This window comes from Oreochromis aureus, linkage group 3 (genome assembly GCF_013358895.1).
Source record: "Oreochromis aureus strain Israel breed Guangdong linkage group 3, ZZ_aureus, whole genome shotgun sequence".
Lineage (NCBI taxonomy): Eukaryota > Metazoa > Chordata > Actinopteri > Cichliformes > Cichlidae > Oreochromis > Oreochromis aureus.
In genome coordinates, this window is record NC_052944.1 from 63,858,227 (window position 1) to 63,872,260 (window position 14,034).

General features: G+C 39.8%; 2 protein-coding genes across 6 annotated transcripts; both read left to right on the forward strand.

Moving 5' to 3' along the window:
* The first annotated feature begins 1,343 nt into the window (after positions 1-1,343).
* LOC120436396 lies at positions 1,344-11,196 on the forward strand. Of its 5 annotated transcripts, XR_005610387.1 has the most exons (8): positions 1,344-1,437; positions 2,640-2,933; positions 3,226-3,389; positions 3,498-3,594; positions 3,766-4,107; positions 10,506-10,567; positions 10,667-10,716; positions 10,784-11,196. XR_005610387.1 is itself a non-coding variant. In XM_039607374.1 (7 exons), exons 1-6 carry the CDS (start codon positions 1,399-1,401, stop codon positions 10,533-10,535), a joined length of 966 nt encoding a protein of 321 aa, XP_039463308.1. In that variant the 5' UTR covers positions 1,344-1,398; the 3' UTR covers positions 10,536-10,567; positions 10,667-11,196. The 5 variants fall into 5 exon arrangements, 4 of the variants coding, with proteins under 4 accessions (XP_039463308.1, XP_039463323.1, XP_039463319.1 ...); XM_039607374.1 differs by having other exon boundaries at positions 10,667-11,196; XM_039607389.1 differs by having other exon boundaries at positions 2,884-2,933; positions 10,667-11,196.
* A 248-nt stretch (positions 11,197-11,444) lies between these two features.
* Positions 11,445-13,816, forward strand: LOC120434093 (Fc receptor-like B; the record flags this gene model as incomplete). The annotated part of the gene is made up of 5 exons (XM_039601595.1): positions 11,445-11,511; positions 11,826-12,089; positions 12,169-12,417; positions 12,475-12,633; positions 12,718-13,816. Coding segments are annotated over 5 exons (846 nt in total), but the record flags the coding sequence as incomplete, so codon positions are not given.
* Between the last annotated feature and the right edge of the window lie 218 nt (positions 13,817-14,034).

The following is a 14,034-nucleotide window of genomic DNA, read 5'->3' on the forward strand; positions in this document are numbered from 1 at the left end:
GGACTTATTACCGTACCAGGCAATGATACAGAAGGTTAAAACAGATTCAATAAAACTTTTATAAAAAAGAGTCATCATTTCACATGAAACATTAAAACCTCTTTTAAAAAGTACAGTCACTGTTGGACCTTTTTCATTGTAGCATCAAAGTGTGACTCAAAGGACAGAGACTTATCAAGAACAACCACCAAATACTTAGAACTGTCCACCAGTCCAATGGCTGCAGCCTTTACTACTGTTAGTGCAGGATGATGTTGATGTTTGTTGATCTCTAACAATGGCTGATCACACCAAGAAGCAAACATCCACAACAGGCCCATGAGAATCCTCTTCACCATGAAGGAGACTCACAATGACTGTGTGGTGATGATGATGAGCTGAAGCAATGAGGAAATACAACAGAGTAAACACACAGAATAGATGCACACACCCACACAAACATTTGTCACGATTCCAGTCAGTCAGAGGTACAGAGCCTCTTTTATTCAGACGTCTGTGTCACTTTTAACTGTCTACTCCTCCACCCTCTGCTCTCAGCTTGTTGTCTCTGTGTAGATGTAGTAACAGTAACATATGAGGAACTTTATTTCCTCTGGTTGGTTTCAGAAACTTGATTGGTCCGTTCTGCTGACTGGAAGCATCAGAGCACCTTTCTTTGCAGACAGATGCTGTTTGCAAAATAATTATACTCTGGGATTGTGTCAGGATGGATATTTAGTTTAACCTCCTACACTCTTAGAAAGGATGTGTTAAAAAATGACACAAAACATGTGTTGTTACACTATTAACACATTTTGTGTGAATTTTAACATAACATGTGTAAGAAAATGTGTAAACATTGAAAAAATGTGTAAAAAGCTTAACACACTTGATGTGTTGCACAGTTTAGCACATTTTGTGTGTTATTTTCAGAATCTAACAACAGGACCTAAAATTAGGTTATTTGACGTTAGCCCTGTGTTTAGTGAAATAAATTGTACATTAACAATGTATTATAACGATATTAACTGAATAAATAAAATGTTTAGTTATTGTTTTGTTTTCCATAACCCTTTCCTCATTACTTTCAACAAATAAAACATTTTATAATGTAATGTGGAGCAAGGTGTGTATGGTGTACTAAAATTCTGAAAGAGGATTAATTTTTTATTTCTCAATATGTATGGCATACCAATTGATGGCCATGGCTATACTATAACCATAAGTACCCACACAGAACAGGCTTAATTTTGACCGTAACATGTGAACTAGGGCAATACAATTGAAGTAAAAGTAGGAAATTAAATGAGTAAGAATACACATGCTGAAAATTGAAACAAATTCTGCCCAGCAACATGACATACCAGCGGCGGGAAGGGGGCGCTATCTTTTCGCGCCACTGAGACAAAGGAGACAAAGATGGAGGTTACGTCGCCTAGTATGTTGTCAGACCTTACAGTAAGTATAATTTACCAGTTTATCTTAATGTACTGAAAATATGTCGGGTTTCTGGAAGAATGTGAAACTTTGAATTTATATAAAATATAGGCGTTATGTAGGAGTTTTGAGTTTAGGCGCTGTTAATTACTGCTTAACTATACCTAGCTAACCTTAATGTAACAGTCTTGCTAACATATCCTACTCTTAATTTTAGTATTAGTTCTTGGCTTTAGTGCCATACTTCATTAGAGTTAATGTGTTTTTGGTAGTACTTTTATGTATTACTTTATTCATGTATTTATCTATTTCCTTTATTTATGTATTAGAGTATTCAGAAATTGCTCTTAGAACCAGTGTTGTAGTTGAGCTAGTGATTCGACAGGCATTCTGGTGTCTATGAGCAACGCCAGAGTCAGCACCTAACCTTAGCAGTGTTGTGGAAAATGACAATATTGTCGTTAGCTCTGAATATAGCAAATGTAGTTATCACCGCGACCATTCGTTTGCTAGCACAGAATAAATGGTAAATGGCCTGTATTTATATAGCGCTTTTCTAGTCCCTAAGGACCCGAAAGCGCTTTACATATCCAGTCATTCACCCATTCACACACTGGTGATGGCAAGCTACGTTGTAGCCACAGCTACCCTGGGGCGCACTGACAGAGGCGAGGCTGCCGGACACTGGCGCCATCGGCCCTCTGACCACCACCAGTAGGCAACAGGTGAAGTGTCTTGCCCAAGGACACAACGACCGAGACTGTCCGAGCCGGGGCTCGAATCGGTAACCTTCCGATTACAAGGCGAACTCTCAACTCTTGAGCCACAATCGCCCGAATAGGAATTTAAGACTGAGTGACTTTAGTTTGATGTCGCCCCTCTGTCTTCTGTTATCACACTTAATAGACTATATTTAGTAGTGTTGTGATAAATATTTGTTATAATTACTTATCACTGGTTAACATGAAATATACCTCATATTGACAGAGATAATTATTTTTTTAAGCAGTTAAAGCAGTTTTTGCATCTAGCACGATTAACTGAAGTATGTGCGCATTCTTTTTTAAGGCTTATTGCTGGAAACATCCTCTGATATAGTTTCTTTTTTATGCAGACCTTCTGAGGAAGTAATAGTTAGTGTTATTTAAAAAAAAAACAACAACAACAGCAACTTGACCATGCAAATTATCTTACTTATTTAGCCATGTGTTTCTTTTTTTCAGCACGCATATGACAACTTAGAATCTGTCAAAGTCCTTGTAGCCACTTTTATAGATGAGAAAGAGATTTGTAAAAAAATTCTTCATGTCAGCAGTGCCAAAGACATCATAGGTCAAAGCCAAGCTCAGCACATGGGCTGTGTGCTTGATAGGTTGCTAAAGTATAACACTGATTTCATGGAATATATTGATGTTGACAGTGAGGTAGACGTTAAGGACTTTGATAGATTCCATATCTTCCTGTCAGCCAGAGGGCCACCAATGGAAACCTTTCTTGGGGAGATTAGACAAAATCAGGTACACTTTGCATTTCTCCAGTTTCCTAAGTCATAAAATGTGTTTTAACAGTTATTAACTATTAGTCAGGATCAGATTTATTCACCAAGTAGCAACTAGAAGATAAAATCAATTTAATTATTATTCAGAATTTCTTTCAGTCATTGCGTTATAATCACGGTAATTAAGAAACCGCCTTCTTCTGCTGCAGCTTTTTGAGTAAACTCATGCTTCTATGCTCTGTGAAAATTTGCTGTAATGACTTTGAAGATTATTGCAGAGAGGTAAAGTGTCTGGTGTTGCCTTTACACAGTCTACCATTACCACTGAAGAACAAAGTCAACCCCTGAAGTCACTACTCAAGAGGAAAGCCCCACAGATTCTTAAGGAGTATGAAACTACAGGTACCCTGTCAGTGCCATCAAGGAAGCTTCTTGTGAAGACTTGCATTGGGGATTTGGTGGAGAGGTGTGGTTAGTAAGTATAGCACCTTACTGCACTTTGTTAAAATTTTGCAATGAATGTTTTTCTTTAAAAATGTTGAAGTGCACAGGAGTAAAAAAAAAGGTTACCTTTGTTTTCCAGTTACCCTCTTAGTGCAGAGAAGCTGACTGTAGCAAAAAGCATCATCACCACTTTTCCATCCCTGAGTGTCCGAGTGGCAGGACAGGGGGAAGGATTTGTAAGTAAATTTAACATTTTAATAATGTAAATTCCACTACATACTGTAAATTGCACTTGTTCCCACTTACTGTGTATCTTTTAACCTTTATCTCATTATTTATTAGAGCTTTTTTCTCTCAGTTAAAATTGCTCAGCTGTTACCCATATACCTCTGTCCTTTCTTCCTCAGGAGCATTATTATGATCCAGTCTCTCATTGTGGATTCCTAGAGACTAAACTGCGCAACCTTAGACAGAATCTTGACCAGGGGCAGAGACGTTATAAGAAGCGAAAAGTGACAGATGACTGTGGTGAAGACAAGAAGCTCAGGCAAGAGGATGGGAATATCAGCAGCACAGATGAGTGGGTCACCCTGATCAAAAGATTGCGGCCCTCAGCTGAGAACCTTCCAACTATCATGTCAGGCATGGAGGAAACATACACCAGTCGCAGAGCCTGGATTAGCAAGGACTCCCCCACTGCTGCTGAAATATTGAGAGAGTACCCACGGTTTTTGGACATGCCAAGTCTGGTAAGTTGCTTGGTTCCCTGGTAATGGTTTATGTACTCCTTCTCCACTCAGTTGTGTTTTGCATACAAAGTATGTAAGAGGAGTGGATACATTTGGAGGTATGTTTATGAGCTCCTACACAGGAAAATGGAGAGAGTAATTTTTCCAGAGTTAACATTATTTTCCTCTAAAAGAGTCATTTTCACTCATTTTGGATTGTAATCATTTCGATTGGCCATGAGTTGGAGCAAAAAACAGAGGAAATTCCATTGGAGTAATATGTCATGACCACGCTCACTACCATTTCCTAAGTTTCTGCTACTATCCCACAGTGGAACATAGACAACTGTCAGCAGTGAGCCAGGTAAGTGAGCAAAGTGCTCAATAATGATTTAATTTAGGATAAAATGGGGAATTTCTGTTTATTTGAAAGGTCTGTAACATTACAGCTTGAGAGTTTGTGGGTCTTACATGCTGCATAATTGGCAAGGTTGATGCTTACGTTAGCTTCTGCTAAATTAATGTCGTTAGACTACTCACAGACAGCATTAAGGTATATATCACTAAACTAAATTTAGCATTGCTCAATAGCTGCTTTAGGTAGTATAATTGACCAGGGTAGTGTGTTTTTAGCAAATTTGGTGCACCAATGTTTTATCCAAAAAAGGTTGGTGAGCACATGTGTTTTACTCCAAACTGAGTCATGAAAATTGACTTTTTTACCTGATGTGTGTTTTATCGTGGATTGATGTTTGTGGATGTTTCACCTGTTCAGTTAGAAAGCACGTGTGGTTTACTCTGAATTGAGTCGCATACACGACTGTTTTCGCCTGATCTTTGGTTAGGAGCATGTGTGTTCAGTACTCGAGAATCACTTTACTGACTCGTGAATCATGATTCACAAGCCCAACTGACTCACTGACTCATCATTGTTGCTGTTAGCAAACTAATTCCATTAGTAGAAATATATCTAGCTTATAATTAAAATTGTGGGGGAAAAAACAGCAAGTTTCTTAACAAAAACATTCCTGCTCTGAACTGGAAGAAAAAACCCTGAGCAGAAGCTCACATCAAGGCAATAGCTCCTCGGTTCACAGTAGCATTTCTCATTTAACATGTTAACAGCACATTTGAGTTACTCACCCCCACCCTTGCTGTGCTGAATCATAGCATAGACAATTCACTCACTCACTCAATCACTCAATCACTATGGGCTCAAATTGTGGTCAGAAATATTTTGTACTTGTAAATCAGGATTTGTATGTGTAAAAAAAATTGTGCGTGTGTGTAAAAGATTTGTGTGTGTAAAAAAAATTGTGCGTGTGTAAAAAAGATTTGTGTGTGTAAAAAAAAATTTGTGCGTGTGTAAAAAAGATTTGTGTGTGGACTTTGCCAAAAAATACATATGAAACTCTGCACTCAACTTTCAAGTTACAAGTACGAATTTTGACCCTATTTTTCTTCCTTTCATCTGATTGCCCAATGTCATGTCAATCACAAATTTAACTATCCAATCAGAAACACGTTTTCAGCACTGCAGGTTACCTGGTGTAATGTTTTTCAGCTAAAAAAAACATGGTCTGACTCCTACCTAACTATATAAAGAGTAAGTGAAGGTTAGATGCAGCTAACATGTCCTGTTTTAAGCCAGGCACTTACACCTCCACTCCGCTGTGTCTCAGCCACCATCGCTGTGGCAGAAAGGGCGCTAGAGCCAGAGTATGGGAGAGGCGAGCTGGAACAAACCATTTGGGAGGGGGGTATTGTACCATAGTTGTTAAAATATTACATCTCAACCAAGTACTGTATGGTTTTTATATTTTAGGAGTGTGTCACACAGACAGGATATATTGTCAAAAAAGTAAGAAAGCTTTGGGGGTGCTTTTGATTTTCAGCACCCCCAAAAATGGGCTATAAACGCCCCTGATTAGAAGTACATTCACGCTAAAAACGGTTAAACTGTTTTGGGTTTGAAATCTGACCAGAGTAAGACACCACAAACAATCTTCGTTGTGTTGGACGGAGAAAAGGAGCGCTGCCCCCCACGAACCATTTTTTGGCCAATCTTCGCCCATAATGTTGTGAACAAGTGCAAATAAGAGAGGAAACAGCCCATGCATGCGCTAAATTGTCGTGTGCTTGTACCTTGAGAATGTTTCGCCTTTTAACAAGGACAAAAGCATAAAAAAGGAAAAAAAAAATTATAAAGACAGCACATCAAAAGAAAGGAGAGGCGGAACAAACTGCGGCTGCTCTGAGGTGTGACTTGTGAAAGCAGCGCCTCCTACACAGACTCCTCTTCGATCACATCGGGTCAGTGCACACAAGAGAGAAAACGGACATTAAAGTATCGATCTCATTACTGTTGGACATCGATCAATCTGCCACAACCACGCAGTTTCTTTAAGTGATTGCGCCGTGATCTTCTACAGGAATGTCACTCGCGTGGGTTTTGTATTTATTTTCAGTGATCTGGACTTCACTTTCAAAGGGTAAAGAAACACAATCTGGCTGATTTATGTCTGTGTGTTTTTGTGTTTTTTGTATGCATGTATTTTTGTGCCAGCAGTGGCTTGAAGTTAGGATATATGTGAACAGTTGTTCTGGGAATCCATCCTACCTGACAAACCATCCTACCAGTTGTTTTTTCTGCATGCGCACAATACAAAATTAAGTGGCGAACCGTCCTACCTTTGTGAGTGTTACCTACGAGCATACTTAAACGGTAAAATGAAGTGGCAAACCGTCCAGGCTTTATGAATATGAGCTACAAGCATACTCTGATGGGCAAAGTGGCAAACCATCATACTTATTTTAATTTGTGCTGAAATTACTCTGTGACAGCAGAAATGTGCATAAACCTACGGTAGGAAGTTTTGCCAAAGTAGGATGTTCTCCTCAGCGCTTCATGTGCCCACGTAGATTTCAGCTGATGATGATGACAAACAGACCCGCCAGTTCGTCATCATCATCGGTGACGAACGAATGTTTTCGTAATCTTTGAGAAAGTTTATGAAATTCAGGAAATCTGCGTGTTTTGGTTCGTCATCATCATCAGAAGATGACATATGACCATGAATGGTGGTAGTTTTACCTGTTGAAAGTTTAGATTTTGTGGCCTAAGTTGGACATGATATTTGTTTGAGTTTTTTTAGATTCAGACCTTTTTTTTTCAGTGTTGATTGAAGACGAAAACACCTGGGAGTGCATCATGTGAGGGCAGATAACTTTATTTATTTATAATATTGTGACACTTGTCTCTCTCAGATGGCTGCAGATGATGTATACCTCAGATTGTTAGTAGCAAGGAGAAGCGACTTGTTTGCATGTGTGAACTGATCACACCAATCACACATTTTCACATATTATATTGTTACTTTTGGTTTCAGCTGGAAACTGGATCATAACTGGACTTAGTTTTTGTGTCCCAGTAACCACAGCGAGAGCAGTTTGATACCACCGTGTTCTCACAGACAGGAGCTCACTCAACTGGATGTACTATGATGGCATTATTTTTTACAAAAGAATAAACTTAAGTTGCTACATTTGTTAAGCTCATCTTTATACTTTTAACTGTAACTTGTTCAAAACTCTCTGACTTGATTTAAGGAGGAAGCAGTGGATGATCTTGTGATGAGTTTTGACAACTTGCAGTTGATCAATGTCTTACAATCAAAAGCAGTGTGGATGAAGCAACCCTTATGTGAATAATTTATTGTAATTTCTCATGACAACTTCTCCTCTCATTCTAAATAACTTAAATCTTTTTTGCTGTAAATTTCCTGACAAAAACGTGGCCGAATGATACGTGCATGGCTCATGAATAACAGACAGCAGTGTTTTCATAGTAACCTCCATGCTGGCACAAAAGCCTCTTTTGGAAGTTTGACCTTAGTTTAAATCACTTTCCGCAGATCTGCGTGTTTTCAGTCTCACCTGACTGTTTGATGTGTCTGTGTGTCCACTCATCACAAATGAAACACTTTGCTTCGACGTGAACATTTTAGAGTTTTTCACTGTAGTTTCATTTGAGCTGAGGCACTAATGACTGATCTTCTGTTGTGGTTTAGATCCCCAGGAGGTGATCACAGTGAAGCAGGGAGAGGACGTCACTCTCCAGTGTTGGGGTTTCGCAGATGCTCCCATCGAGCTGCTGGAGTGGAGCAGACCTGAGCTGACAGACTACGTGTTTTACTACAGAGAGCAGCGCTCCTATGAAAAATATCAGCATCAGTCTTACAAAGGCCGGGTGAAGCTGAGAGACCCGGAGATGAAGAATGGAGACTTTTCAGTGATTCTGAAGGAAGTCACCTTCAATGATACGGGCAGATATGAGTGTTTGGTTGGAACGAGGAGAACGAGAGACAAGCGGAGCTCCATCAGTGTCAGGGTGGAACAGACTACTAAAGATACCTCGGGTGGAGGAAAGACTGAGAGAGAAAACAGGGATGTTGGAGGGAACATGGAGAGAGAAAAGTGGCGTGTTGGACAGATAGCAGCCATAGTGATTTTAGTGTTTGTAGCAACTGCATTGATTTTACTGTTTGGGGTGGTTGTAGCTGTGGGGGTACAGCAGGTTCCCTACTAATGGGAGGGTTTGTGTGGTTTGATCCCTGTCTGCTCCAGTCTGCATCCTAAATATCCTCAGGGAAGATACTTACCCCAAGTTGCTCTCAGATGCAGTCATTGGAGTCTAAATGTTAGACAGAAAGCTCTGACACAGAAAAAGTGCTGGTGTGAGTGTTTGAATGAGGCAAGTTGTGTAGAAAAGTGTTACATAAGAGCCAGTCTACTGTTTACTGATTATTGTCGTCTCCGTTGCTTCTAACACAAAGATCAGAGACAAACAAACCTGTGGGGATCTCCTGCAGAGCGATGAAGCTGGAAACGAGCTGCACTGAAATGTCACCTGATTCTTGAGTCTGCTGTTACTGTTACAGTTTGAGTTGATGGTACAGTCCCCAAAGAAAAATGAATACAAGAGAAAATATAACTACAACACAGCTAAAAGGCAATTATATTTATTAAACTGTAACTCTAAATTATTTTAATAACTAATATTTTTGGAAAAATGTTTAAGGTGCTGCAAAATATTTTTTTTTTTCCTAAAAGTGTTTATTTGGTGCCAAACAGCTGTATGGCTCATGTGTTTTTCCTCTTTGTTAATAATGGTACTATGTGCTGTATTTGTCACTGAACACTTTACAACTCGATGAGATAAAATATTTTCTAAGAAGTTATTATATTTACAAGTGTTTTATACTGTTGTTCACTGATGAGGACCATCTTCCCCTCCACTGTGAACAAATGCTGTTTGCTGTTTATTCCTGATGTCTTTACAAAGTTTTTTTTAAACTCCTGCACAGTTGGCACGGTGTACCTATAATTTTGTTTTACATGTACAATGACAATAAATTCTGTTCAATTCTATCAGATGAGGCAGAAAGTTCTTAAATCACAGATGTGGATCATTGTTATCACTGTAGAGTCTTTACCTCACAATATGAAGTGATTTGAGGCCACTGCTGTTGTGGTTTTGTGAAATATAAATAAAATGTAATTGAATTGTTTAGCTAACTTCTCTTGATGTTTTGTCCTCTCTCTGTCTGTCAGTGGTACATTGCATGATTTTGCATCCTCCTCACCTTCTGTCTTCAGCTGTCAGAGTCACTCTGTCAGCTCATCTTGGAACATGATCAGGATGCATTGGTACGATGTACCAATGCGTCTGTAAGTTGTAGAGTTTTCTCTGTTTGGTCATCAGACTGGTGAGGGTGGTTTTTGGTGTTTACACGTGTTGTGACTCATTCAGAGTTCAGGGTCATGCCACGTGGTACTACAATGGCCTGTGGCTTTCATAGGAAAGAGGTGAAATGACAGTTTCCTTATTATAGAGCTACACTGGCCTGTTGTTAACAGTTTTTATGACATAAAAGTGGGTTAAAAATAGAATTTCAAACTCTATACCAATACTCAGAAAAATACTCAATAGATCCAACAAAGGTGTGTATGTGTGACCTTTTGACCTTTAGAATAGAATTCAACTTTATTGTCATTGCACATGTCACAAATACAAGGCAACAAAATGCAGTTATTACATTTTCAACTTCACCATGAAGGTAAATCACTGACAGAATAAGAATTTTTCAAGTGGGAACCAACTTGTTCAACTTTATTCCAACTCAATTTAAAATCAGGGCCGATCTTTATCTCTGTCAGATCCACAGCCAAATCCATAGTAACTGAGTTGTTACATTTAAAGTCATGTTCAAATTTGAAGCATTTGGAATAAAAGAAGACATGATTTACAGACATGACATGAACATCGTTTAATGGCTCAACCAGTACAGGTCATAGAAAGTCCCCGTCATACAGTGGAAACTCTGTTACTCAGCCTTCATTCAATCACTGCATCCTAGGTGACTGACCGACATCCTGAACAGCAGTGATCTAATTCGTCGTGTTTGAGCGCCATCTGGTGGTGAGTCTGGTAATTGTAAAAGGATGATGTGACTTCTCATGAGCATTGTAGTGTGGCTGCTTGATGTTAAGCTGACCTTTTCTCCTCATCTGTCTTTAGATTTTTTTTTTCCCCGATTGAGGAGCAGAGCAGAGCTGGCATGTCTAAAGGTAAAAGGGATGAGAATATATTTCAAAGGCCCAGATCTGTGAGATCTTCAGTTCTTATCTCCTTTAGCCTGTTGAGAGAGGTGTGATCCTCTAGTTGGTTGGAGTGCACCTGCACGTGGTGATAATCCCTGACCCAGATGGTGTAGACTGGAGGTGAAGGGCATCTTCAAACTGAATGAGGACTTCTGTCAGGCTTGGTTAGTCTGTGGAGCTGCAGAGGCACAGAGAAGTATGGATCTGGCTGTAGCTGAAGGAAAAACTGAGGTTTGGGAGGAGTTTAGTAAAGTAGTGGAACAAGATTTCCAGTGTCTGTTGGTTTCTAGATTTTATTTATTCATTTTGCTCATGACCTAATTTAAAAAATATGTTTACTGACATGTTTCATCCAAAGAAACATTTTTCTCTTAATGATGAGAGGTGGAAACTACAGAACTACCACCCTGTAAGAGAGGAAGGAGGAGGAGGGTCTCGCTTGATGCTAGTGTGGACCGATCAAAGTTAAGTAGCACCTACAGATGGAGAAAGCTTCTTCACTATGGCTGCTCTGTAAGTATGCTGTGATGTGTTTTGGTTTCTGAAAAGGATTAAAGATACTCTCACTGTGTTGCTTCACAAACATGCAGTTTATGAAGAAATATAAAAAGAGAGAAAACCACTTCCTGTTTTCTGCTTCTTCAGTCTGTAGATCGACCAGACTGATGGCGTTGCTGCTTTTTTCCTGAATGTGAAGCTTTAAACTAACCTGTTATTTCTCTTTAGTTTCAACCTCACTGCTGAGCTGCACAACAAACCAAGGTCAGTAACCTTCTCCAGTCACACTTTAAACCTGATATCAGCGACACCGTATTAGAAGCTCTGAGCATTTTTTTATATTGTGGCATGATATCATAGTTATTACGCTAAGCTATCCAGGAGCCTGCTGAAAGTTCATCGATGCTACCAAAAGCATAAAGGAAGTATGTTCACCTGAAGAAAGTGCTCTAACTTTCTTGGAGGTTCATGTTAAAAAACAAAACTGATCAGTTTTGACTGAGCTCACAAAGTTCCCCACAGCAGGTCTGCTTTGGACCTCAGTGCTGGCTTGTACTTAATATGCATCCTCCTCACAGCTCGTCTGACTGTGAGTCCCAGCAGCTCTCAGTTCTTTAAAGGAGACTTTGTGTCTCTGAGCTGTGAGGAGGACGACAGCTCTGCTGGATGGAGTCTGAGGAGAAACACAAGCAGAGACACCGGAGCTGAGTGTGGAGATGAGTGGGGAAGATCAGCTGGTTCTTCCTGTAACATCAGCTACATCGACCCATTGGACAGTGGAGTTTACTGGTGTGAGTCCAGAGAGGGTCCCATCAGTAACATGGTTAACCTGACAGTCACTGGTAAGCTGAGTGTGTGGAGTTAGTGTTGATGAAGCTGTGTGTAAATGGATGAAATGCTGTAGTTTGTCTCTGTGTTGAGGTGGATCAGTGATCCTGCAGAGTCCTGTCCTCCCTGTGATGGAGGGAGATGACGTCACTCTGCTCTGTAAAACAAAGACCACTCCCTCCAACCTCCCAGCTGCTTTCTATAAAGATGGCTCCCTCATCAGGAAGCAGCCTACAGGTCACATGACCATCCAGCATGTTTCCAGGTCTGATGAAGGCCTCTACAAGTGTGACATCATCAGCGGTCATGGAGAGTCTCCATCCAGCTGGATCACTGTCACAGGTGAGCAGCTTTACTCTGATTTCACCTTTTATTTCATCCACATATTCACCTGAACAGGTGGGATTCTCTCTGCAGGCAAACCTACAAACACAACCCTGGCCCATGAACCCTCCTCCCCCCACCTTGTGTCCAGAGTTTTCCTCCATCTGGTGGTGTTCTGTCCATACTTCATCTCCACTCTGCTCATGGTATCTTTATATCGATGGAGAGTCACAGGTAACACTCTCAGTCTCTTCAGTTATTTATCAAGCTCAGTTCTTTTTGACTCTTTATACAAATTTCTGGTTACACATGTGACAGGAAGTGACCTTATCCCTGTGGTAACAGCACCACCCACCCAAGCTAGGGAGAGACTGGCTGAAGACTGTGATGACATTGTTGGCGTGATCACTGAGCATCACTTCTGAGTTCCTGTTTAATCTGTCAGATTGTGGTCGTCACATCTCTGTTATTGAACAACGTGCGACACCACAGATTTAAACTGGAATATTATGCTTTAATTAATAAATAAATACATGAAGAAAACATGGACCAGTTAAAGACTGAATGGTAGTAATGGAAGTTTAATGGATTTAAAACACTCACTTTTATGTAATCATACTCTATCATACTATCTATCTATCATACTGTCAAAAGATTCAAACATTGTGTAATAAAACATGTGACAGTGTGTGAAACACCTGCACCTCCACATTCTGCTCACATGTTCATGTTAAACAGGAAACTGATTGACTACAGTGTTGTGAGCATCTGTTAACCACAGGCTAAAAGACCGGCGGTCCTGCAAGAACACCACCCACTGCTACCTTTCATCTGCAAACACACACTGACTGCAGGGTGGGCATTTAGAAACTCTGGTTCAGTTTATGTCATTAAGGTGGGCAGTTAAAACTGAACCTAAACCTGGTGTTGTGTGCTATGAACTTAAATTAAATTGCAATCCAAGATTCTGTTCAGACCTTTTCTTAGTTGGTTTCTGTATGATTACAATCTCAGGTTTTCTTAGTTTTAGTTTTTGTTACCTTTTCCAATAAAGTTTCTGTTGGTAGTTTATCTTTAATTCTTTGAGTTCCAATTTATTCTGTCTCCTCTATATTCTCCTGTATTTTAATGCTAATCTTGCTCTTTTTGTTCCCTTCTTATGTTGCTTCCTGTTTTACTTTGATACCCTTTTGCTTTTTGTATTTGATTTCACATCTTTTATTTCATTCTCATTTGATTACCCTTATTAGCCTTTGTGTACTTATAGCTTCAGTCTTCCTTTTTCGCTTGTTGTGCCTTACTGTTTCCTCAGTGTCTTTTGGGGTTTGTGTCCCCAACATCATATTTGTTCACTTCCCTTTTAAATGTTCATTCTGATGGTTTTTATCAGCCTTAAATAAACCGCTGGTTTACTTTCCCTGCACTCTGCTTCTATGGGTCTTTGTCTAAGCTACACTCCACATTATGACACTCTGGAGATTGTAGATCTTCAAAATGAAGTGTACTGGTTGAGATTTGATGTTCTGTTTGTAACCCTCACAAGGTTGTCCAGTCCTGCTCATTACATGTTTTTCATGGATGTGTGGTTAAGTAATGATCTCCCAAACAATGTGGCAGAGAGGTGGTTTGTGCTTC

Coding starts and splice junctions, on each gene's coding strand:
- LOC120436396 (XM_039607374.1), top strand. CDS start 1,399: ATGGAGGTTACGTCGCCTAGTATGTTGTCAGACCTTACA. Junction 1,438..2,639: donor GTATGTTGTCAGACCTTACA/GTAAGTATAATT, acceptor TCTTTTTTTCAG/CACGCATATGACAACTTAGA. Junction 3,390..3,497: donor TTGGTGGAGAGGTGTGGTTA/GTAAGTATAGCA, acceptor TTTGTTTTCCAG/TTACCCTCTTAGTGCAGAGA.